Source organism: Heliangelus exortis, chromosome 1 (genome assembly GCF_036169615.1).
Source record: "Heliangelus exortis chromosome 1, bHelExo1.hap1, whole genome shotgun sequence".
NCBI classification, from domain to species: Eukaryota; Metazoa; Chordata; class Aves; order Apodiformes; family Trochilidae; genus Heliangelus; species Heliangelus exortis.
The window spans coordinates 111,567,021-111,591,708 of record NC_092422.1 but is presented as its reverse complement, the minus strand read 5'-3'; the positions used below and the strand labels follow the sequence as shown (position 1 = coordinate 111,591,708).

The window sequence follows — 24,688 nt, the reverse complement described above, 5'->3', positions numbered from 1 at the left end:
CTTACCAGTGTAAATGTAGGTGGATGTCTGAGCTGGGACATATCCCTTTAGCAAGTAGAAGCCATGACATTTAATGCCTTGCTAAGTGAAATTTTTTATTGAGTGGAAAATTATGGAAATAATGGTGTGCTACTTCTCCACCAAAAGTTGTTGTTGTTGTTTTTTTTTTTAAATTTTTCTAAGTGGAACAGAAGAGGTTAAAGGTTAAAGTTTTAGCAGTGGAGAAGTAGTTAATGGTTTATCTATTATGATAGCTTATGAATGCACAATACCATTTTATAGCAGAGCAGACAGTCTGCACCACAACATGTCTTCACTCCACTGGGATAGAACATTGGTTGGAATTACCTGCTGTGTAGTGACTGTGACCATTTGGGCTCTGTGCTTTTGGCAGCTTGTCCTCAAGTTTAAGACAGGTAAGAAATAGAATTCTACCACATTTGAGCTCTATTTGAGTTTATCGGGGTCTTTTTTCCTATCCTTAAGTATATTAACATGATTGCTGATAAAGATTATTATATCCATGCTGTGCACTTCTTAAGTCGAAACATTTTTCTTTTTACATTGGTGTTTAAAGACATACCCCAAACTTTGCATTCTGCTGTAGAACAGAATAGGCCTGCAAACAATCTCTGGGGTACTTTCTTTGTAACATGTTTACACTGTACATAATTTCTCTGATACAGCTTTGAGAAATGTCTTGGAGCTTTCTCAGTCTTTCTAACTTATTTTTTCAACAGAAAAAAATCCTCTAGCTAGTATAGTAAGTTGTGTTTTAAAGAGGAAACATTCAGCTTTGCATTTGTTTATATGTGCTGTTTATAAACATGCTGTATAGCATCTGTTCATATTTTCATTACAATTTGCATTACAGAAAAAATAGTTGAAAGAATATCAGATATATTGGTTTGCATATTCTATACCTGAATCAGGTCAATGCTTCCTTGTGAGACACTTTTGAGTGCAAACTTGGAGCAGAACACTGCTCAGTGTTTCCTCTCAGGAAAATACTCACCATATTGTCTTAATAAAAAATTATGCCTGGACCTCTATTCAGAATTCATAGAAAGAATCAGACACTCCTGACTACTTATCCAGCAGGGATTCAGATATGATTGGAGATCAAGAAGCCTAGGGAAAGGCTTACATAAAGATACATTAGGATATATTTACTTCAAGAAATTTATCAGATGTTTGGAGGGAGGGAACATACCCAAGCCCAAGAAATGGCATGTAAGTAAACAGCAGTTGTTGAACATACGTCAGTAATAATCTGCCTTTGCTAATATATGTATCTGCCCAGTGCTTTGTTCGACTTGATGGGCTAAACTCAGATGAAATGGGAGTTAACTCTCAGTGTAGCTTGGAAATACTTCCTTGTGCCTTGGATTTACACAATTGCAGGCAAACAGGTTGCTAGGAACTGGGTCTAGATTGCAGATACTTCAGGGAGAAAGAATACCCCCATGCTCCTCTGATGCCATGCTTACTGTGTGTAGTGGTAGTGTTTCTTCTTTATTCAAAATGGAACCACAAGTATTAGCATTAGCAGTTCCCACAGTATTTTATTAAAAAACAGCCACAAACCCAACAGTTCATTATGACACAGTGTTATGCAAGAATCTTTTTAGTTTTAAAAATATATGAGGTAAAAATCAATGTGATTCTTGAGATTATTTTCTGAAAAACTTAAAAATCAAAGGCCAATAAGATGTTTTCTGAATCTTAAAATAAAACCAGAAGAACCGCATGATTTTAAGCCAATACCACAATTACTGGAGTTTATTGCTTGTGGGGTAGACAGGATTGCATTAGTCAGCTCAGGAATTTGCATTTGTGAAAGACACAGATTTCCCTCTGGAAAAAAAAAAAAAAAAAAAAAGTTTTACAATGCTACAGAAGACCTTGAACAGTAGGCTAAGAAAGGTTACCAGGAAGCATGAAATAGAGCCACAATCTGAACTAATATTAACAAACCCCACAAGCTGTTTGCTGGCACCTGTCCTTTCCTGCATGTGCTGCATGGCAGCTGTTTCCACACCTCCAGGGGTAAAATCTGGACTTTCCACCCCAGAGCTTCATGCTTTTGTGTATTACTGCTTTCAAAGGAGAGTGAACCCTCTCTTCCTTTTTACCTTTTCCTTTCCCTACACTCCTCTAGCAGCCCCAGTGTCACTCTTCTGCCACATGTGCCACGTGCATGTCCCTGGCACCTGAGCCAGCACTGATGGGCAGTGGGGCCACAACTGCCCTGCCAGGCACCTGTCTGCCCCAGATATAACCATTCTCTACAGCTGCTTAGCTTGGGCTACCCAGGTCTCAATTACTGGAGGAGTTTTCCTTTCCTTTCTGTAAGATTTCCAACGGGGAGACAACGTGTATGGAAAAGCTGAGGAGGCATTACCTAGAAACACATAGATGTTATTCCACAATCATTCTAGACATCTGGCTGTAATGTAGCTGATGCAGCCTGAAATACAAATGCTAAATAGCAACAACATGAGAACAAGCTGAGTGGTGTGTGCCAAGAACAGAATTACCCCCACCATGTGGCAAATCCCTTACAGATTGCAGGAATCTTTCGGTTATATAAATCCCATCAAAGAGTAAAAAGTTAGGCAATCTTTTTAGTTCAGTGATAATATTAGACATATACAATAGCACGTGTTCCTGACAACATTGTTTACTTTTGAATTTTCTGGCTTTACTCTATTTGTCAGCATCTCAAAACACAGGCACTAAAACATCAGATCAAATTGCAGTCCTCAGCTCCAGTTTTTCTGTGTTATTTCAAGGCATACAGAGCACTCAGTGCACAGGGGCACAATGGGATGGGATTCCGTCTCCATCCTTCATTTAGGAACTGGGTGAGACTGACTGTTGGGAAACCTTGATCTGTGGACCCATATTTCAGAGCCTGTGGTCCGTCAACCCCCTCCCCTGATGCAATTTCTGCTGCAGAATACCCCTTAGCCATTCCACATTTTCTTTTTTTAAGAATCCTTAATATTTTCAAAGCTTGCTGAACACAGCAAATACCATGGTATGTTCAGAATTTTCTGAGGTATGCGGTTTCTCTGTTATTGCTTACATGGTTCTTTTTTGTTTCCTGAAGCTGTGCAATGACTACACCACAAAAAACCCACTATTTCTGCCAAAAGAGTAAAAATTGGTACCAATCCTGCAGTGTGAATAGAAGCTATGGATGAGAGTGGGAATGAGTTTTTATCTGCTCTGTCCTGTAATGGCAGTCTAAAATCAGAGTATTTCTGTCTGATTCTTGAAGGTGCCAATATCCACACATCCTTGTTACCATTCTGGGTCCCTCAGCTTTGGGAATCTGTGGCCCTGTTTTGCCATCTTCCTTCTGTGAAATCTTTCAGAAATAACTTGGGCTTTTCATGGGCTCAGCAGCTCAAGCTTTTGGTGCAGCCTGGAGACCCCCACCATCACTCCTGCTCACCCAGCAGCTGCACAGAACTGTTACACCTACATTGCTGTGGAAAAGTAAATTTATGTCTGAAAGCTTTGACCCCACATTCATGCCATTGGTTTCAGGAGCAAGGAGGGATCCGTGACAGTACCTGGGCAAGATGATGGGTCAGATATGCTTTTTAGTTGAATATTTTTTAACTGAAGCTTCAAATAAATCATGGTTGGTTTATCCTTCATCAAATTAGATGGATACATGGTTTTACATATCTATTAATGAATATGTATATATTTATTCTTTATTTACACAGACAGCACAGAACCTCTGGTACCTCCATGCTTCTGTATCAACGGTGGTGTCTGTTGGAATGGAGCCTGCGTGTGCCCAGAGGAATGGGTGGGATCTCTTTGTGAGATAGGTCAGTATAACCCAGGTAGCATGGAAAGCTGGAATAATTTATGGGAATCCCCAACCTCCTTAGCAGGGTCATATCCATAAGCAATGATGTGGCTCTTCTTGCTCCTTGAGGCCATACCCTTCTCCCACTTCTGTCACTGTTTTAAATGAATAATATATCTGGGAAAGACATTACAGGTTTCAAATGTCTGTGGCCTGTTTCTAGCCAATCTGGCCTTTTTTTGAATTTGTCTGTTTGAAGATCACAGTGACCTGAAAGTCCGATTCAGACATCAGTGTCCCATATTGCTATGTCTTAATCTGTCTGGGTTTGAGGGATGCCATCTGGCTCAGCACCCTGCAGGACAACGTTTGCCCTCAGCTCCTCCTTCCACTGGCACTGGTTTTGAATAAGTCAAATATCCTGTTCCTGGCATAGCGCTGGCCTGGTTGACTCCCTTTTCAGTCTCCGTGGTATTGGCACCTCTGCACTGCTGTAACTGGAGCTGATGTTCCCAGAGGATTTGGGGAGGGAGCCGGCTCACCACAGTACAGTATCTCCAGAGCTGCTAACATCCTCAGCTCATCCTTTCTTAGCCAACAACTCACATTGTGGCCAGTGTGACCCATGGATGTGCTATCATGTGTCAGCTGTGCCTTTGTCAAATTAATTCACACATTTGGTCAGAAGGATCTCAAAAGATCTGCAGCTCATTCAGTAAAATATTATTGGTGAAGACTGCTAGGTAGATGGAAACTACAGGTCTCATTACCCTAAAGGAAGGATGGGTACCACCTCCCTTGCCTCCTGGCCACACTCCTCTTTCTGCAACCCAGGATTCCACTGGCCTTCCTGGCAGCAAGGGAACACTGCTGGATCATGGATAATTTACTCTCTAGCAGGAGCCCCAGACCCTTCTCCTCAGGGCTGCTTTCCAGCAGGTCCACCCCTAACTTATATTGGTGCTATGGGGTTCTTCCTCTCTCCCCAGTTGCAGGACCCTACACTTGGTCTTACTGAACCTCATAATTTTATTCCCTGCCCAGCTCTCCAGCCTGTCCAGGTTATGCTGGATGGTAGCACAGCCCTCTGGAGTGTCAGCCACCCCTCCCACCCAGCTTTGTATCATCAGTGAACTTGCTGAGGATACACTCTGTCCCCTCACCTAGGTCCTTGATGAACATGTTGAACAAAGTCAGACTGAATATTGATCCCTGGGGGACACTGCTGGTCACAGGCCTCCAGCATGACCCTGCTCCATTGGTCACCCTCTGAGTTCTGTCACACAGCAGCCCTCAGTCCCCCTCACTGTCCACTCATCTAGCCCACGCTTCCTGAATTTCCCAATGAGGATGTTATGGGAGAGAGCATCAAAAGCCTTGCCCAAGTCCAGGTAGATAACATCCACTGCTCTTCCCTCATCCATCCAGCCAGTAATGATGTCATAGAAGGCAATCAGGAATATTGTAAAAGCAGAGCAATCCGCTGGTTGATATCCTTTAATGTCTTCATCAAAGGCCTGAATGATGACACCGCATGCCCACTCAGCAAATCAACAGGTAATTCTAGACTTGGGATGGGAAGCAGGGATTATTGACACAGTTAATGGTGGAGATTTAATGCAGAAGAACCTAGAGAAACCGGAGGATCTTGGAAACAGAAACTTCACAGTGTTTGACAAGGACAAAAGCCAATTTCCGTGTCAGGAACATTGGCACAGACCAGGAACTTGCTTGCTAAGGAGCTGCCCTTCTGGAAAGTACCTGGGAGTGACAGTGGATGCCAAGTTCAACATGATCCAGCAGGTTGTGTCCAATGCCAAAAAGGCAAAGCACACTAGGGTGGGAGAGGTGGCCTACAGGGGGCATTTGAGGGAGCTGGGCTTGTTCACTGTGCTGAAGAAGAGGCTGAAGCAAAAGCTATTATCAGCCTAGCTAACTGAGTGGGAATTGCAAACATCATACAATACAAACTCTTCTTGGTAGAAGAAGAGCACCATCAGTGATAAATCGCATTTTAAGAGGATGAGAGTCACCATGAAGAGAAATACTTTGGTTAGAAGGGTAACATGTCACTGGAATAGGCTCCCCAGTGAGGATGTAGAACTGCTGATTGGCCCAGGTGCACTCCAGGAGGTTCCTGCCACCTCACATTTTTGAGACTCCTCACCCTTCTAATCATATTCTGGAGAGTGAGGTTCAGGCATGGAGCTGTAAGACAGACCTAATCTTTGCAGAGTTATGCATCCTTCTTTGTTCATAAGCACTTCTATAGAAGGCAAGTATAGCTGTGTTTCTCAAGGAAACCAAGACCCTGTAGAAAACAGGACCTACAAAGAGTTACGTGACTTGGCAAGGAAGTCCATACCAGAAGATGGAAAATATCCCAGGTCCCTAAGCCCCCATCAAGACCTCTACCATCAGTATGCTTCTTTGTCTCAGTTCGGCTAATGGGACACAATCAGCTGAAATATGGTCTGAATTAGAAAAATCAGCAAAACCAGGATGTTTCAAGTCCTAAGATCAGGCAAAAATTTTCTGTCTGTGTGCTGTTGCAATTTTTTAAAGAGTCTGCTGCATTGCAAGGTAAATTTGTGTTAAGTAAATGCAATAGGCTGCTGTACTGGGTCAGGCCATAGGTCCACTGAACTCATCCTCCTCCCTTCAGACATAACCAGTAGCAAGTGCTTAAACACTAAGCACTTGCTAGTCCTGTGGGACTAGGAGTGGACACCCCATCCTGTTCCAGCAGGCACTGGGACAGTGGCTTCCTGTGCCAGTAGACACGTCCGACACATCATGGTTCAGAGTCAGTAGAGGACCGTTTTTTGTCCAGTCTTTATGTGGAGCAAATGTGTATTTTTGTCCCACTGCTGTATTCTGTGGCACTCTAAATTACCAGATCTAGTTTCTGCCTGGGTAAAAAGAGTCTGGAAATGGAGCTTTATAATATTTTACAAATTTTCTAGCACAAAGGCAGTGAAAATAGGACATATGGCAAAAAGTATGGACGTTTAGGGTTTTAGTGACTTTATAAATATCACCTGAGCTCAGCAGCTCACATTTAAATGAGATTTACCTGACTGCTTGTATTTCCTCTGGGGCAAAAGATTCAATAAGCTCCTATTGTCCCAATACTATTTTTTGAAAATTGGTCCTGATAGTAAAAATATTTGATCTGGATATATGTGGGTTTTGTTGTTTTTTTTCTTTTCCTTCTGTGCAGCTAATTTCTGTGAAGCCAGTACTTACGCAGTGAACATCTCTGAAGGCGTTACAAGAAACCTTACTTTTGAACGAATTATAGTGGGTAAAAGTGGCAGCTCCAGAGAAAAATGTGAACCTCACACTGTGAATGGTACGTGTTTCTTTCCTTTCACTTCTGCCTCCCCAAAGTTAATGTGAGCTTTGTGAAAGATGTTGGATTACTGGAGCGGATGAGAGGCCAATCTTTGAAGCCAGAACAGCCTAGCTCAGGCAGCAGGAGTGCAAACCTTTCCACACAGCTTTCTACTCCAAGTGCAGAGAATTTCAGGTATGCATGCCAAGTCATAATGCTGCCTGTCTGGGACTGGGCTGAGAGTCAGTTAATATCTGCTCCTGAACAGCCCTTTGATAGAAGAAAAATCTATTTATAGCCAACTATTTAGCATTAGGAGCCAGGATGCTTTCCATCAGCTGTGGTTCAGTGAACTGCCTCAGCTTTCAGAGGCAGCTTTGTGGAGCAGTAAGTGTTGCACAGCTGCTCCACAGGCCCTTTGCATTTCTTTCACAACATATAAACCAAGTTTTCCAGGAAATTAAAGAAGTCTTTCTGAGAGTGTTTCTTTCTCAGTGTTGATGTCTGTGCCTCCTGTTTAAAAAGTGTTCCTACAACTCTAGCATGAATCTATCTGAATTTGGAATTAATAATGTCAGTGACTGATAATATTTTGAATACAAGACACATGTTCTAAAAAAGAACAATAACTAGTTAAATAACTGATGGTCACTTGTAACATTGAAAGACAAATATTTTACATGCAAACAGAAAAGAACACTGGATAGGCTGTCCCACCCATAGTACAGTTTTAATTCCCTATGAGGTCATGTGCATATGAGTGTGTGCTTCCATGCTAACTGTATGCATTTCTGCTTTTACAATATTACAGGTAACATTTCAATAGCAATCCGGATGTGCTCCAGAGAAAAGACAAATATTGTTTTAAAGCCCCCCAAAATTCTTAATTGTTATGAAAGTATGGGCTCCTTAGCATTACAGGTAATCTTAAATTCCTATTTAAACAGTGTCTAAAATTCTGCGTCATCTAAACAAAAAAAAAAAAAAAAAAAAAAAAAAAAAAAAAAAAAAAAAGTGATAGGAAATTGTGGCAGGAAATATGTATGTGCTATATTTCTTATAGCTTTGCAGAAAGCAAAATGAATTACCAAAGCATTTTTCAGTGGCATTCTTGACATGTGCCTGCTTTGCAAATGTCCTGATTTCCAATGGCGATTAATTTATTTTGCTTAATTTTGCGTGTCAGAAATGCACAGCATGTAATTTCATAATTCTTAACTGGGCTGCAACTCCCAGTTCACAGCAAAAAGCTCTGAATGGAGGCAATGACAGTCCAGGATACCGAATTGGTAAGAAATCGGAAGCATTTGGAGAAGTCTTGCATGAGGGAAAATGAAGGAAGCGATGCTGTCACTGACACATTAGGAGGGATTAAGAGCAAAGCCTTTCCATTCCATCCTGTGATCATCTGAATACTTCTCTCCCTCAAGAATTCAAACTCCAACTCTTTTGTGTGGCAAACTCTTCCTGATACAATCCATAAACCCTTAAGCCTTGCTTTAAGGCCTAGCTCTGCCTTAGCTTAAAAACATGAAGAGATGAATATGACTAAGCACATTACAGTCACTGCTGCTGTTCTTATCCTACTGCACTTCATTTCCTTATCACTAGTCTCAACTGGAGAAAAAAAAAAGCAGTAAAAAAGAAACCATTTACAGGCCCTTTAGGTAAGGGAAGTCCATTTAACGATGCTTTTGCTTGACTGTTGTACCTTCAATCCAATACTTTGAGTGCCTGGATCCTTTGATGGGGAAACCCTTGGGCTCATATTATGCACTTCACTAAAAGGTTCAAATGTAAAATCTTGCCTAAAGTAATATATAATATTAGTAGTAGCCATTTCTAATGCTAATAAACTTCAACATTATGTTGCATCAGAAGCCTAGCCTGCTGCCTGTATTTTGGGGGGTTGTTACAACTGATGTCATGGTGCCACCTAGTGTGCCCAGTGACTGCTAGGACAAGGCTGGAGGAGGTCTTCATGCTAGTGATCCAGAGCCCAGGGTTAAAAGGATTTTATTCTTTTAAATACTGATATTTACTTTGAATACAAGGTCATGCTAAAAGTCAGAAGTCTAGATGGTATTTAAGGTCTCTTCCAACCCAAACTATTCTATGATTCTATGAAAACAGTGAAAATACATGTTCATGATATATTGTTTGCTCATAGTGCATTTGCAGATGTTTTCAAGTCAAATAATATAATCTCTTGTAAATATTAACTTCCTTCCCCCCTGTGTAATGCAATCATTTTTCTTTCCTACCATTCCAAGCATTATAAACACTCCAAAGCTGCATGATTGACTCTTGGTTTTGACAGTTTCTCAATATAAAAAATTTGAGAGGAATTCAGTGATGAAGGTACTCATTTAAGATCTTCAATGACTGTAAGATTCCATATACTGCTTGGCTGGTCGCCAAGATGAAAATTCTTCTGATGATTAGAAGATTTCCTATCTCTTTAAATCTTATTGTTACCTAACTATACCTTCATATAATATACACCTAATGCCTCACCTTTTTTGTGTCTAGAATCTTAAGATACTATAGACATTTATGCTCGACCTATTAAGTTCTGACTGTCTCAAACTGGACACAACCAGGGCTTCTCACGAGACTCCAGTACCAGAATATTTTCTTTGTTTATTTCTACATTTATTCCAAGCCAACACTATAGACAATGTACTGAAGTGAGGATAATGTGTTGAGAAGCATTATTCCAGATGAAATTTCTCAGGTTTCTTCACAGGGTCACAGAATGTCAGGGGTTGGAAGGGGCCTCTGAAGATTATCAAGTCCAATCTCCTGTGCCAGAGCAGGACCAAAACTAGGGCAGGTCTCAGAAATTCATCCAGACAAGTCTTGAAAATCTCCAGAGGAGACTTCACAACCTCTCTGGGAAGCCTGTTCCAGGCTTACTGTAACCCTTACAGTAAAGAAATTCTTCCTCATGTTGAAGTGAAACTTCCTGTGCTCTATCTTGGACCCATTGCCCCTCATCCTATCACAGGGCACAAGTGAGAACAGATTGTCCTTTCCTTCTTGGCACCCAGCCCTCATATATTTATACATATTAATTAGATTCCCTCTCAGTCTTTTCCTCTCCATACTAAAAAGACCCAGGTCTCTCAGACATTCTTTATAAGGCAGGTGTTCCAGTTTCTTAATCATCCTCATAGTCCTTCTTTGTAGTTTCATATTTGTTTCATGGCTTTTCAAAAAAAACCCCATTCTAGTAATTTAAGGAAAAGTGAAAAGTATACAGTTGTTTATAGACTCAGAAGCTCAAAGTCCTCAAGACAAAAGGGAAGGTCCTGATGTTGTCTTGTGCTATCTTATAACAAAGTGTGGAGAATGAGGGGGTCAGGTTCTTTTTCAGGTTTTAGGATGAGAGGCAACAGAGAAAAGAGGAAACTTGGAAGATTACAGTTAGAAAGAGAAATTTTTTTCTCTTGAGGCTGGTCAAACACAAGCAGGTTTCTGAGGGAAATTGTGGATATTCAAAGAGAGCCCTGATCAACTTGGTCTCAGCCAGCCCTCCTAGGATAGCAGTCCTCCAGGATTCCCTCCCAACCCAAGCTACTCGATGAGCCTATGAAATTATCCCCTGGGGAGAATCTGCAGGCACGATGCACTTGACATGCTCAGAAACAATTGAGATCACCAATTATTTGTACATTTTGATTCTATGTGAGGATGTTATGAAAGTGGTGACCTGTTCTCCTTTTCACATTTTCTTCCTATTGAATGGCATTTTCCTCACAGATTGAAGCTGCAAACTCCAGCAATGTTACAGATATTGCGAATAACATTCAAATCCTCACCTCCATGCCAGAGCAACTGACCACACAGAACATCTCTGATGCTGCAAACATCGCAGTGCATATCCTTCAAAAGCCAAATGTTTCACCAGACTCTGAGGTGAGGCTTACTAGTACTAAAATAAGTCTTTTGTGCCTTCATATTTGGGATATCAATTCTGTCCCCTCTCTGCTGGCAGAAGGAACACTCTCTCTTCTCTCTGAACTGTACATAACACCACAACCAAAAGCATTCATTCTGCCATCTAGCAGAGTAAATTAAGTGACCTGGGGTCCTACTTGTGGAATCACTGTGGTGTCAGTTCTCAGCAATGAGTGTTAATTTGTTTCTTATCAGCTGCTTAGACTTGCATGTATTATAATACAAGCATAATTTGATACTTAAGTTACTAATTTAATCCTTACTGTCTAAATTAATGAAAGTGTGGTATTTATGAAATCATTGTCACAAAGTTTATGTTCTCACAAATGGCATCCTCTATTCATGTACTCTGATGTGTGTACTTTCAAGCAGTACTTACTAAGTGTTTCTACCTTACTCATCCATTATGTAGCACGAGATGATTTATTCTGACTGTGTTTGAATATTGCATGTTTTTTTCTGCCTGTGCCAGGCATCTGTGGCAGTAATGGCTACAGTGAGTCAACTCTTGGATGCCAACGAAACAGAATTCAAGGACAATTATCTTGACGATATTTCAACAAGGTAACTTTAGCTTTTGCCATTTTGTAAGATGTAAAACTCCATTTTCCCTCCTGTTCCAGGATGGAAGTAATTCACGGACAAGAGAAAATATTTTTACTGTTCAATGCCAATACGCAGTTTCATCAATTCAGTAGATTTATACCAAGATAAAAAAATTTGGCTTCATTTTTCTGCTTTGGAAAAATTATGAGAGTAGGGAATGAGAAGATGTTCTCACTGCAGAACCAAATGAGAGAGGAAGCTCAGAAACAGAACTTATAGCTGTGTATTAAGAAATAATGGTAACTTTTATCCCACTCATTATTTCAATGCAGACTCACAAAAACACTGGAGGAATTTTCCTTGATAGGCAGCATCTCGCAGCCCAATGTTGCAGTCCAGTCTGCCCCACTGAACTTAAGCTCCTCTACAGTTCTGTTTTCAGCACTGAGAAGTAAGTTGGTGTGTCTTGTTAGATTTACCTGGAAAAGGCAGGATGTAACATAATACTTAATGCATTCACTGCTAATTTTTTACAGGCACAACACACAACTACCCATCAACAGAACTAGAAGTACAGGAAAATGTCGCAGGGCTTCTCCATGATCTCAGAGCTGAAGTTCAGATACTGCTCAACATTACAGGTAACAGTAAATGCTTTCTCCTAATGAAAATTAGGAAAATTTCCTTTCCTGGGAAAATTATGAATGAATAAAAATTTGGAAAAAAATCCCTAAGCCAATATAAGTATTTACATGTTGCTTTTTATGCATGCTGATGACACATAGTGATAGAGGAAATGCACTTGTCAAATGATTTGAATAATCTTATTCATAGATTAATGCCCATGTACATGTAAAGGCCAGAATGTTTTTGGTGTTTGGGACTTTTTCATTTGTTTTGCTTTCTCAAGTTGATAATGTAAGGAATCTTCTGCTGTACTTCTGCAGACACCAGGATCAAGAGCTAGTACATATCTGCCTCACCCAAAATCCAAAGACATCAATCTTTCCAACTAAAATTACTCCTGTCAGGAAGTACTAAAAATTTTAAAATTTGAAGAAATCTAAATAAATACCTAAACAAAAATGTGCTGTAAATATTGGATGTTTGAAATAGCATAGCATCAGCTTCTTTAAAAGCACCTGCTTCTCTGATATCTGTATATCTGCTATCCATACATACTTTTTTTCTTGCCTCATGAAGGTTCATCAAACAATGGAAGAGTTGGCTTTGTGTTGTATCAAAATGACAAACTTTTCCAGTCAAGGATTTATCAGAGTCACAGTGGTTTCTCTAAAAAAATAATTTCTGGCAACATTGATGGTGGAAATACCAGCAGTGTTGAAATAGCCTTCAGTCCCAAGGTAAGCCTCTGTAAGAAAAGCCAAGTTCAGTTTAAAACAAAGGCTGCCCTTGTCTTACTACCTGTCTTCAGGACCTCAAGAGACTATGAGGCTTTTTATTTTGGGTTTTGTTTGTTTGTTTACTTTTAATATATATATACACACACACACACACATATATAAATATATATATACACTGCTTTGATTTTTGGCAATAACCATGTGAGAGATTTTGTGGGATGTAGAGGTGACATAAGGAACAGTATTTAGATAACATGGCAAAGAAAACATTTTTCAACTTATCTATTTAACACCTGTTGTTACTGGCCCAGTACTGCTAAACTAGGATATTTGCAAGCAAAATTGTTTTCAATTAAAAGTTCTAGATATACCAGAATGGATTTGTCCTTGAGGAGAGGAGTCCTAAATCAAGAATGAAAAAGGCCAGGCCCCTGGAGGATATTTTTTCATTCCAGAAGACTATCAGAATTTTTGAAAACAAAAAGGAGTCAGTTTGACTGGCATAGCTCGATACATGTACAAATGTGGGGAGTGTTCATTTTTCATATTATCTTTTAACTCCTGGTTCCAGTTAAAGTCATGTTACAGTCATGTTACCTAGAAAACTAGTGTCATTTCCAAGGAAATCACTGAAACACACTTTTAATTGATTTTTTTTACTCTTACTTTCATTCCTCATTTTTAGTTGAACTACCTAGTACTGTGAACACTTGCTTTCACTTCAAGCTGCTTGTTGCTTATCTGAAAAGCAGTTTTAATTGAAGTTCCCTGCAAACACATACTTGAAAACAACTGCATTCCTTTAACATCTGACTGCAGGAGCACCATCGTGCTGTAGAAGGGAAGGAGATGGTGCATGGTGTTTATTATTGTTTGCTTCCTTTGTACTGTGTGCAATCAGCTCTGCTTGGCAGTATTCTAATGCTACCAAAATCTGAAAGCAGTTGTTTGACTTCCACAAAACTCATTTTTAAGTTTTTTAATGCCTGGTCAATAGACATCTGAATGGTAATTACCTGAGTAAATCACAGAAATGGCTAATTTCATTAAGAATCTTGACTGAGAAAGACACATGAAGCATATTTAAAATGCAAAATCATGCTGCTATTGGTATCAGCCATAAGTTTTACCGGAATCCCTGTGAGTCCCCCAGTAGCTGCCAGCTCCCCTTTCAGTGGATAATTGTCAGTACATGTCATATCTGCTGAAGTTTCTATAGCCACTTTTTCTCCTTGCAATCCCAATGCACAGTACAACACATCTGAGCTGCAGCTCCATGATCATGCCTGTGTGTTTTGGAACTATACTGCCAACGACTGGAGCACCGTCGGCTGCGCAAAAGGAAGAGACCAGTTCTTGAGATGCGTGTGTAATCACACTACTAATTTTGCTGTCCTGATGGTAGGCTGTTGTCCTTTTTTCTTTTGTCCTTTCTTGAACTGGAAAAGTGTGGGGGTTTGGGGTTTTTTTTTGTTTGTTTGTTTAGTTTTTTTTTGTTTGTTTTTTTTTTTTTCTCATTTGTTTGGTGATTTTCAATTGTAAGACCATCATATGTGAGTATGTAGATGCACTAACCTAGAAGGCATAGGAGTCTGAGATGTCCTTATGTACTTGTTTCTGATTAATGGCACAGCTGGAAAATGGGGACATGCCAGTTGCCCCCAGGCTGCTGGAAAACTAATATATTTGTGAGTCCTGGCTTCCACTGACACGAATAGTGGCTGTGCCCACCTGCCTGTGTATCCCAGCAGCAGGGGAGAGCTGGCATCTCCATTGCTGCAGCTGGTTGGTAAATGAGTGCATTTCTGAAGCCTAAAGTGCCCCAGGATGAACAACATAGCTCAGGATCTGGGCTAGCTGTGGCACTGCCTGGGCTGGGTAAATAACTCAAAGTACATCACATCAACTACTTCCTTTAGTTATATGTTTACAAAAGCAATCGCTCTGTAAATATTAACCCTGCTACCATTAAGCCCTCTCATACTAATAAGATTATTTAGGAACCACTAACTGTCTCTGACATTTGTAATTCTTTCAATATTTGTTTCAGCTTCTCTAAACAAAACACTCCCTGTGTAAAATTACGTATCTGTGGTCATGGGCTTCAGCAATGCCAGGATTTCAGAGTTTCTTTTTACTCAGTTATAATAGAATTTTCATATTTGTAATACTTATTCTTTCGCTATTTCCTTTTATCTTATGCATGTCCTTATTGTACAATATTACCATATTCTAGAGAAGATTTTCATTCATTTATGCAAAGACAACAGTATGTTCTATTTCACACATGTACATTTATTTGCTGCTTTACCATCACTATACAAACAATAACTGGTTTTGAACTTTAGTTCTTTGTAACATCTTACCTTAGAAGCCAAAATTCAGAATGCACACCAGTGCAAAAAGTTAAAGCCACTTTTTCCAGTTTGTGTCACCTTGCATTTTTTCATGAATAATTTAATCTGCTGTTTTGCTAAGTATTTGGTTGACATCACAAAGTGTCTTTTTGGAGATCTTCACAAGCTTCTTGAGTCTGAAGGTCCGGAATACTTTTGTGTGATCCAAAAAGTTTGGCAGTGGCTAGCAACAGTCTTAGCTTGACTAAAACATTTTCATTTCTATGTGCAACTAGAAGTATAGCTTTTGTAAAAAATATATCTTTTCTCTTCACTGAAACAGATTTGTTTTCTAGGCCTTTAGAATCAAATATAAATATGCGAAGCCCTTGGAGTATATTTCTTACATTGGTGTTGGATTTTCCATGGCTGGTCTGGTCATTACCATTTTGTTTCAAATATTCACTAGGTAAGAGTGAAGATGTACAACTGCAAGTATTTTATACTAAGTTACATTATTTTGCTTTGGAGGAAAATTATGACAATAGTCAGTTTAGAACATACTGCAATATTATTGAGAAGCAAATAAAATTTAAAAAAAGAGCTAATCATGTAGAATAGATTGGGAAATAAGTGTGGCTTACTAGTTAAAGTGAAGACATGAAATGTCTCAGCCATGCCACTCACCTAGATGAAACTTTAATTTTTCTGTTAATGTTAATCTTTTAATGTGAGTTTATGTAGGTGATTACTTTCAATAAATCTACCTTCAAAAATGTGAGCTTTAAAAAGAAATGATATAACAGAGTACAGAAGAGCCTGGTCTGATAAAAGGCCAAACCTTTCATAGGAAACACTGGGCAGGGCATCTGAGAAGGAAAATCCTTCCATCACTTTGGGCAGTTCTCCAGCAGGCAGGAGGCAGGCAGGCAGTGTATGCTACGGAGGATCAAGACAAGGGTTGATCCTTTTACCATGGGATCCCATCACCATGTCTAATCTCCTTGTCAAGTTCCAGAGTGACATTTGTTTCACTGACATGAAGTAATGGGAGTCTGCCATTTCCATTGCCTTTCATGTCCCCTGCTGCCTCCCTGACATACTTTTTCCTACCATGACTGGGCAGCAGACAACACAGACCCAGAGCTGTGTTATTACTACACTGGTCCATGTTGAGGTGTTTAGTTCAATACTTGCAATTAATGGTAGGCTTTTAAAAATGTATAACAGTATTCCACCAGCAGCATGACCTGCTTTTTATTTTCCTATATGCACAGTGTCCTGGTAGGAAAATGTCTAATCACTTCTCATTCTTCTAGCCAGTTACCAATATGCCTGTTACATTGGTGTCTTCATTTGAGGCTTATCATCTTAGCCCACTGTCTTATTGCTTACACCTTCAGCATTTATGTAGAAGCATATCTTTTGTTCCTTGCTATCCTATTTAAATGTTATTCTGATTTCTGTTGTCTATTTGATAGTTTCTATACTCTGTTGCCTTCTGTTTGTAAAATGTCTGTAGAGAACAGATTATTTCAGTGCACCACGATTATACAGCAATGTAGGTTATGCACACTGCTTGTGTTACAGTTTTACTGTAAGTGACTTAATTCAAACACAACTGCAGCAACCTTCCATGATGGACGTGCCCATGATGGTTGGTGTCATGTGATTTCCCCTTGGATGAGAAGCAAAGTCACACCAAGGGAGTTGTAGTTATCATAGATCAGTGTTTCTCATCCTGCTTGCAGTAATATTGATTTGGAGATATTCCACCAGGGTTGCTGTATTTAAAATTTTAAGAGCTTCCAGACAACACCTTTTAAATGCATTTATAAGATAGAGTTTGGAAGTGGAGGTTTATTATTCTCTTGTACCTTGAAGAGTGTTTATAAGTAGTTGTCTTATGTTATTTCACCTCTTACACTGAAGAAAAAGATTAGAAGAAGAGCAGAGTGGAAAAAAGAAAATGCATTCAAGCTGCTGCTGGACAAAGCACTGTCCTTAAAGGTGCTGATTATTCTCTGTTCTAGTTGAAATCAGATGAAACTAATGGATTTGGTAAGCTGTCTGAAAGTAATGACAGTGTAGAATTCTGCAAACAAGGTACTGCTTTGTTTTCTCTCTGCATTAAGACTGCACACCCCAGGCTGCTTTTAATATCAATAGAAATTAATGAACATTCTACAGTTTTTCTTATTTTGCTGTACCCTTTTCTCTTAAATGTATTCCTACCCACAGGAAAACTCGAAAGTCATCCGTAACGTGGATGTTAGTGAGTCTCTGTTTCTCTATGCTCATTTTTAACATCATCTTCATCTGTGGAATTGAAAACAAAAATGCCAGGAACCACAGCAGCAATACCACCAGCTACTACCAGCAATCCCTCTCTTATGATACTGCCAGTAACACTTTACTCACATCTGACATCATAGATCCTCCTGCTGACTCTCGATGCACAGCCATGGCTGTCCTACTGCACTATTTTTTGTTGGCAACATTTATGTGGACAGCACTCAACTCTACACAATTATACTTACTGCTGCTCAGAGCCATGAAGCCCCTGCCTGGACACTTCCTCTTAACCATGTCAGTAATTGGATGGGGTAAGATTTGAAGTCACATATGTGGCAACTTTTACCAAAGTATCCATGCATGGTACATTCAGGGAGAGTTGCAAAGATAGGAGATTAGTAGATAGCAGCTACACTCAGTGTCTCATCAGTTTAGCTCAATGTGATTTAATAAATCATCTCCTGCTACTGCTCACACGACTGGAATAAACTGAGCTTGTTTTCGTTGCCCTGTTATGGCACTAAAAGTTGCTTGCTCACTGGCAGAGAAACAGAGATCTGTTGTGTGCAGGAGAAATTTTCACAGTAATCAAGGCATTTGGCAATTTGTTTCTGTCAACTAAGCAAAAAAGTCATGAGCTGTCCTCAGAAAAACACTGCTCACAAACTTCAGTCCTGTCTTTTCTCTATAGAAAACCCATTCAGGTTTGTGTGAGGCAGATGATACAGAGCTCTTAAAAACTATGGACTCCAGGAGGCACGAAGCTTAGTTGTGTGGAATGGAGGTATGGCTATGCAACTAAAAAATAAATTGCTAATGTCTCTTCTTCTAATTAGGAATCCCTGCTCTAGTAGTTGCAATAACACTTGGAGCTACTTACAGAGAAGGAAAAGCTTTAAACTACCGACAAGAAGAATTGTAAGTTCATATATTATTACAACACTTATCCCACACCTTTTGTGATGGCTCATTACTAATACAATTCTATATTTATGGTTTGTGTACTATTTTGTATGTCTAAATATTTAAAAGGCAACTCTTCTAAACATTTGCTATAAGGAATTGCAGTTCACCTTGCTAAAGATTTAGGGTACGGGATCCACATCTGCCTTTCAGCCTAACTGAAATTCAAGACCCTCACTTAAGTGCATAACTGCATTTCAGTGCCTAAACTTAATTCTCCCATATATTTAAAATTTTTTTGTCCAACATGACTATATCCTCTGTGGTTTTGATATCTGTATTTGTTGGAGTGCCCACATACCAAAGCAGGCTATCAGGCTTACAAATGTATATTGGTGATGGTGGATGATACAGGGCAAAGACAGACCTCAATTGGAAATGTAAACACAGCCACTCTTCCACATAGTGGCCATCATATGATACTCATTTAGGGTGTGTTGAATTCTAACTTGAGATTATTTGGCACTGAAAAAAAGGAGGTCAATATTACTGCAGGATAACCCTGTCCTCCTGAAGTTGACCATGTTTTTGTTTCAACCTTTGTCCATCAGGTTTCCTCTATTAATCTTTAACTCTACTACAATATATACTCCAAAGATAAACTTGGATATGGTGACCAGATATATATTTGGTTAGCTATAGCATTATATTTCTCTAGGCAGTGTATCTGATGAATAATTTTGCATTCCAGAAAGAGAAGCATAAATGAAAGCCCTCAGTTCTCAAGGCATGGTTGCCATTCAGAGATAGGTTAACAAGACCTAAAGAGCATCATGGGATCTTTTGGGATGAAAAGTGGATTTATTTTTTCTTATTTATTTTGGTATTCTGAATAATGCATCTAACAAATATTTTGAAATGGTTTCTCTTTATATTAAAAGTTGCTGGCTTGCAGCACTGGATCAAAATAAGAATTTCAGTATGCAAAAGCCCATGTTTTGGTCATTCCTCTTGCCAGTAGCACTTATACTCCTGTTTAACATCATCGTCTTCATCAAGATCAGTGTCTCTGTGATATGGAAGAAGAACAAGAATTTGACAAGGTGAGATGGCAAAGGACTCCTCAGACCTTTCAGCATACATATTCTGTCTCTTATATATATATTATAGATATCTCTTTTATATATATATATATATATATTCTCTGCCTCTTGCCACCAGCTCTGACTTTCTTGTCATAAATGCAGATTTTGATAAAATACTTAGTACTTAAAGCAGTCAGAAAATTAATTCCATTATTGCAATATCTCAGACTTTGTTCAAGCGTGTACACATTTCAGGATTTTGCCCCCTTTTCATCTGGCAGTGCCACTCAGCTTGACTTCAGTGAAAGTTATACCCTATTAAAATCCGTATAAGTGACAGGAGAGCTGGATCCAGCCAAAAGAAAATTATTAATTTTTGGGAACATCTGAACATCAGACCAGTTCTCTAGCATCTTTGAAGCAGATTTGCTTGCTCAGTTTTGTATCAACACTCCATCTATTGTCACAGTCTGTGCGTCACAAACTCCACAGTGTACACTGAATTATTTAAACGGTAAATGTTTTAACTTTTACTAATCCCATGTAACTGAAACGTTCAGCAAAACTTTGTACAGTTTCTTCATTCCTTTTATATACAATTTTCACCGTTGGAGCAAAGAAAATACCTTTGACTCCCTTTGTGCTTGAGAGAAACTGCACAATGAACATTCACCAGCAGCTTATTCTTACATTGAAAATTAAGCACATTTCGATTGCATTTATAAGCATTCTAAAAAGCTTATAATAGCTAACATGCTGATTTTCAATGTTTCTTTTTGCCTTGGTAAACCCTGCTTTTTGTTAAAGAAAGATAGACCCAAACCATGTGCTCCAAACACAGATTATTCTGATGAACTTGTTTAGAAATCTTTTTCTGTATTTCTTCTCTGGACCATAGATCAAACAAATGTAGGGAGGTGCATGTTCTCAACTCACCTTTCCTCAGCTCAACTGAGTAACATGTCTTTGCAATGTAGCACTGAATAAATAAAAAGTACAAAGCTCAAAGAGATAGTAAATGGTATAGAGAAAGATTCAGTAACTTTTTTTTCTTGTGTTTATAGGAATAAAAAGGATTCATTTATGAAAAAGATGATTGGCACTATCTCTATAGTGGTAGTGCTTGGAATCACCTGGATGATAGGCTACCTCATGTTAATAAGTCATGAAGAAACAAGTTTAGTTTTCAGCTATCTGTTTTGCATTTTTAATACTACCCAGGTAAAATATTTAGCAATTATGAGACTGATAATAGCTTGGTATAGCTTGGGAACTTGTTGGAAAGCATTTTGGAATTTCTGTTGATGGATGCTATCTATCTGGCCTGTCACTCATAACTCAATAACCCAATACGCAAATTTTTATTTCAAGGTCACCACTGAAAAGACCTCCCTGTCTGAGAGGCTTCCCTTATACCACATTATACATAAAATTATAATTAAAACTTCATGGATTGAGACCTTTCACAACAATGCTGGATAAAAGCTGACAGGAAAGCATCTGACTCTTTTTGTGCCATGACTCTGCTATATTCATGGCTTTATATTCATATAGTGCATATGAAGTACTTTATTGTTACAGCACTGAATTTTTACATCACTGAATATTTTCTACAATAATTATCTACAAAACATTTTCTACAAAATAACTAATTGGAAATATGTGAAAATCCTACCTCCAAATATTAAGGTTTTTACTATCAGTTTGATCTACTGAAAACTGAGGGTCTGTGTATCACTGGGGATATTAAAAAAGTGCAACAAGTCCTGAAGTGACTACTACTGCACCAATGGATTGGTTATAGCCATGATTTAAACCCAAAATCATGAACAGGGAACAGAGATCCATCTATTTAAAACATTGAGCCTTTAAAAAAAACAAAAACCAAACAACCAAACAGGATACTTCTGATTACTCCTTTTAATAAGAATTTAAAAGAACAGTATAGAAATTTTATATTTCTATGTAAATCCTGCTTCCCTTCCTGACTGAAGTGATGAAAGTGCACACCAGCCACATTTAGCTCTGGTTTTACCTTCACCCTCTCCAGCAGAGGGTGAGAATACAATCCTGAGTCATGCTAAATAATCCATTACAATGTCCAGATGAGATGACTACAGTAGCAAATCTGTAGTTACATGGAAAAAATTTCCTATTGAAAGAACTACTTGTAGTTCAAGATACAAATATCTTAGTCACTGAAAATAACTTTGTGGTTGTTTTTCAAGTAAAATAATATTGACCTATTATTGTCTGGTTTTACCATCAAAATCTTAACTCCACACTTTCTATTTACTCTACAGGGACTTCAGATTTGTATTCTGTACACTTTCAGATCATCAATCTTCAAGAAAAAAGTTTCTGAAGTGTTTCCTGTTCTCGGAATGTCAGAAGTACCATTGTATCTGCATTCAAAAACTTACTATGTTTCAAGAGCAGAGCTTACAAAATGTTCACAGGAAACTTTCAGAGCAACTCAGACTTTTTCAGATAATATTTCCTTATCTACCTTCCCTAACGGGATTTAGAAACCTGTTTATGTGTGAAAGATAATCCTGCAATCCATTTGCTTTATAAGATCTCACAGGTATCTTGAATGATAGACATACCACTCCAGCTGCAAGTAGCTCAAAACAGATCACAAGCCAAGACCACCAGGAGTCAAGAGGAGCACACGCTATCAAGACTGCACAATTGTTAAGCAGCAATGCAGCACTAAATCCTCTTGATACTGCTTGTACTGCATGGCACTGGGGAAAGTCTTTGAACTTGGGGTTATTACAGTTTTATATTATATAGTAAGCATGGATAAAAGTTGCTCTATTTATGGCCTGTATGCTGGTTGAACATGTTTACTTAGGCTAAGCACTGAAGCTCTTATCTGCCTTTCGTAACAGGAGTTTCAATTTAATTAGAAACCAAAAGGCAAATCAACAAACAGCACAGTTCTTGTTGGCTCTGGGTCCAAATTCTACTCACTACCTCTACAATACATTGATTTGGTCTTTACATAAGAAAATCTGCATCTTACAAACGTGTCTTTTAAATTTCACAGCTAAAACCTCTATTATAACTGATTAGTAGACAAAATACTCTGTTTTCATATAAGTAAATGAAAAAAAAAAAAAAGTTAGATGCTTGGAAAAGAAAGGCTAGGAAAGATATTATTTCTACATTTTAAATATAGGTCCTCTTCACATCACCTGCAGCATCAGCCTGTGAAAGGAAGCATATTTTCTTTTGGGGGCAGTTTGGTGTTCCCATCATAGAGGCTGGAGTGCTCCAGTTAGCACCCTGCTCTGAACTGACTTTGGGCTGCACCTTTCTCTCTGCCTCTCTGTCCTTTGACTTTATTGGGAGCTTAGAATAAGGGTCCCTTGGCAGATGCATTAAGAGTTCCAAGCTTAGGCTATAAGTTAACATAAACCCTTCATCTCCTCTTTTGATCTTTTATTAATATTTATAATTATTTAGTGAAAAAATGTTGAAAGTAATGTCAAAGGGAGGGGAGAAGAGTTTCTGGATGCTGAAGTGAGGAGTAAGAAAGAGGAGAGTACCTTGATGGAAGGAAGTGTGTGGTGGCTTGGGCACCACCTGTGTTTGAAGTGCAAGAAGCTCTTTCCACTTTGTGACTCTGGGTAAAATAGTAAGGCCCATTGTACTTGGTTCTTGTCTGAAGAATGGGAAGAGTTATATTGCCTCATTCCATTCTCTCCTGTGTGAGAAAAAAGCCTGAGGAATTTAAACAGGTAATTTAAAAAATTATGTATTTCTTTATTTTGTTCTCCAAACAAAAATATTTGTTTTACCACCCCTGGTTTCAATAAGACAAGAACATTAAATTGAATTTTAAATGATCTGGTTTAAGAAGTATGGTTTTACCTCATGCTTTTATTTTTCCTGAAAATGAATCTTGTGTGTTTTGAAAACTTTCAAGCTGCTCCAAATAAGGTCACTGGTATGATCAAACGTGATGGCTGAACATTTAGGGACAGCATCTCTGAATACATAGGCATCGTATATGAGGCTTTCTGAATGTCCCCATGGAAGTGTTTCAGCAGTCCTGAAAATGTCTCAGTATCTTAGAAGTCAATTCTGTCTCTATGAAGCAAAAAATAAGTGTTCTCCAGCATTGTTAAATGTCCAAAACGAGCAGTCACAGCAGACAGAAGACAGAAGTTCATCACCAGTGTTCCAGAAAAGGCAGAGATGGTCATTCAAAGTTATCTAGGAAAGGTAATTAATACTTCTATGCCTCTATGAGCACCTGTTTTTTTGTTTGGATTTTTTTTTAAATTAATGTATGATACCTGTCTTTGTCAATTCTTTCAATTTCATTGGAGAAAGAGTATTTTAGAAACCTACATGTCATTTAGGAAGGACCATATTTCTTCGTAAAAAAAAGCCAAGCACTCTGAGGATGGTACCTCAAATGAGTAATAATATTTATTAATCTTTGATATTTTTCCCCACAAACAAAAATCTATTCCAAAGCATGTCCCAACTAATTTTGAAAACAGCTCTTTCATGAAAATATATCATCTCCACATTATACCAAAAAGCAAGCAAAAACCTAAGAAGAATCTGAAATACTGATTGGAAAAGCGTGGACTTTTTACTAATTAAATAATCATCCTGTATCTATTTTAGATGTTAATAAAATGCTGCTATAGCTGATACTGAGTACATCTCTAGCATAAAACATTTTCATCATAAACTCCTTCGGAAAATTATACATTTTATGGGTTTTTTACTTTTTTTTTTTTTTTCAGAGAATCCTAATTTCAAAAATTGAACAAAGCAAAATTATCTTTTTTTGAGGTTATATATGCTTAATTGTAATAGGAACTATAGTTCAACTCTTATCTCCACGTGGAATATATTGATCTTAATAATGCAGTGACCTTTAGTATTCTTTCTGATACATGGGCTTAAAGGATTGTGCAGTTTCTTCTTGTTAACACTTTGGAAACACTGCTTTGATAAAGAAGTGGATTGCAAAAGGACTGAATCATCAATACAAAGGT

At 38.5% G+C, this 24,688-nt stretch overlaps 1 protein-coding gene across 3 annotated transcripts; it reads left to right on the top strand.

Moving 5' to 3' along the window:
- The first annotated feature begins 269 nt into the window (after nt 1–269).
- ADGRG7 (adhesion G protein-coupled receptor G7) lies at nt 270–24,169 on the top strand. 3 transcript variants are annotated; one of them, XM_071758377.1, is made up of 16 exons: nt 270–416; nt 3,744–3,851; nt 7,056–7,187; nt 7,981–8,090; nt 10,935–11,090; nt 11,605–11,696; nt 12,011–12,129; nt 12,215–12,319; nt 12,882–13,042; nt 14,294–14,443; nt 15,735–15,847; nt 17,620–17,984; nt 18,510–18,591; nt 19,518–19,679; nt 20,726–20,882; nt 21,965–24,169. In XM_071758377.1, the coding sequence occupies exons 1-16, from the start codon at nt 308–310 to the stop codon at nt 22,187–22,189; spliced, it is 2,346 nt and encodes a 781-aa protein (XP_071614478.1). In that variant the 5' UTR covers nt 270–307; the 3' UTR covers nt 22,190–24,169. The 3 variants fall into 3 exon arrangements, with proteins under 3 accessions (XP_071614478.1, XP_071614488.1, XP_071614499.1); XM_071758387.1 differs by lacking the exon at nt 3,744–3,851; XM_071758398.1 differs by lacking the exon at nt 20,726–20,882.
- The last annotated feature ends 519 nt before the right edge of the window (nt 24,170–24,688 follow it).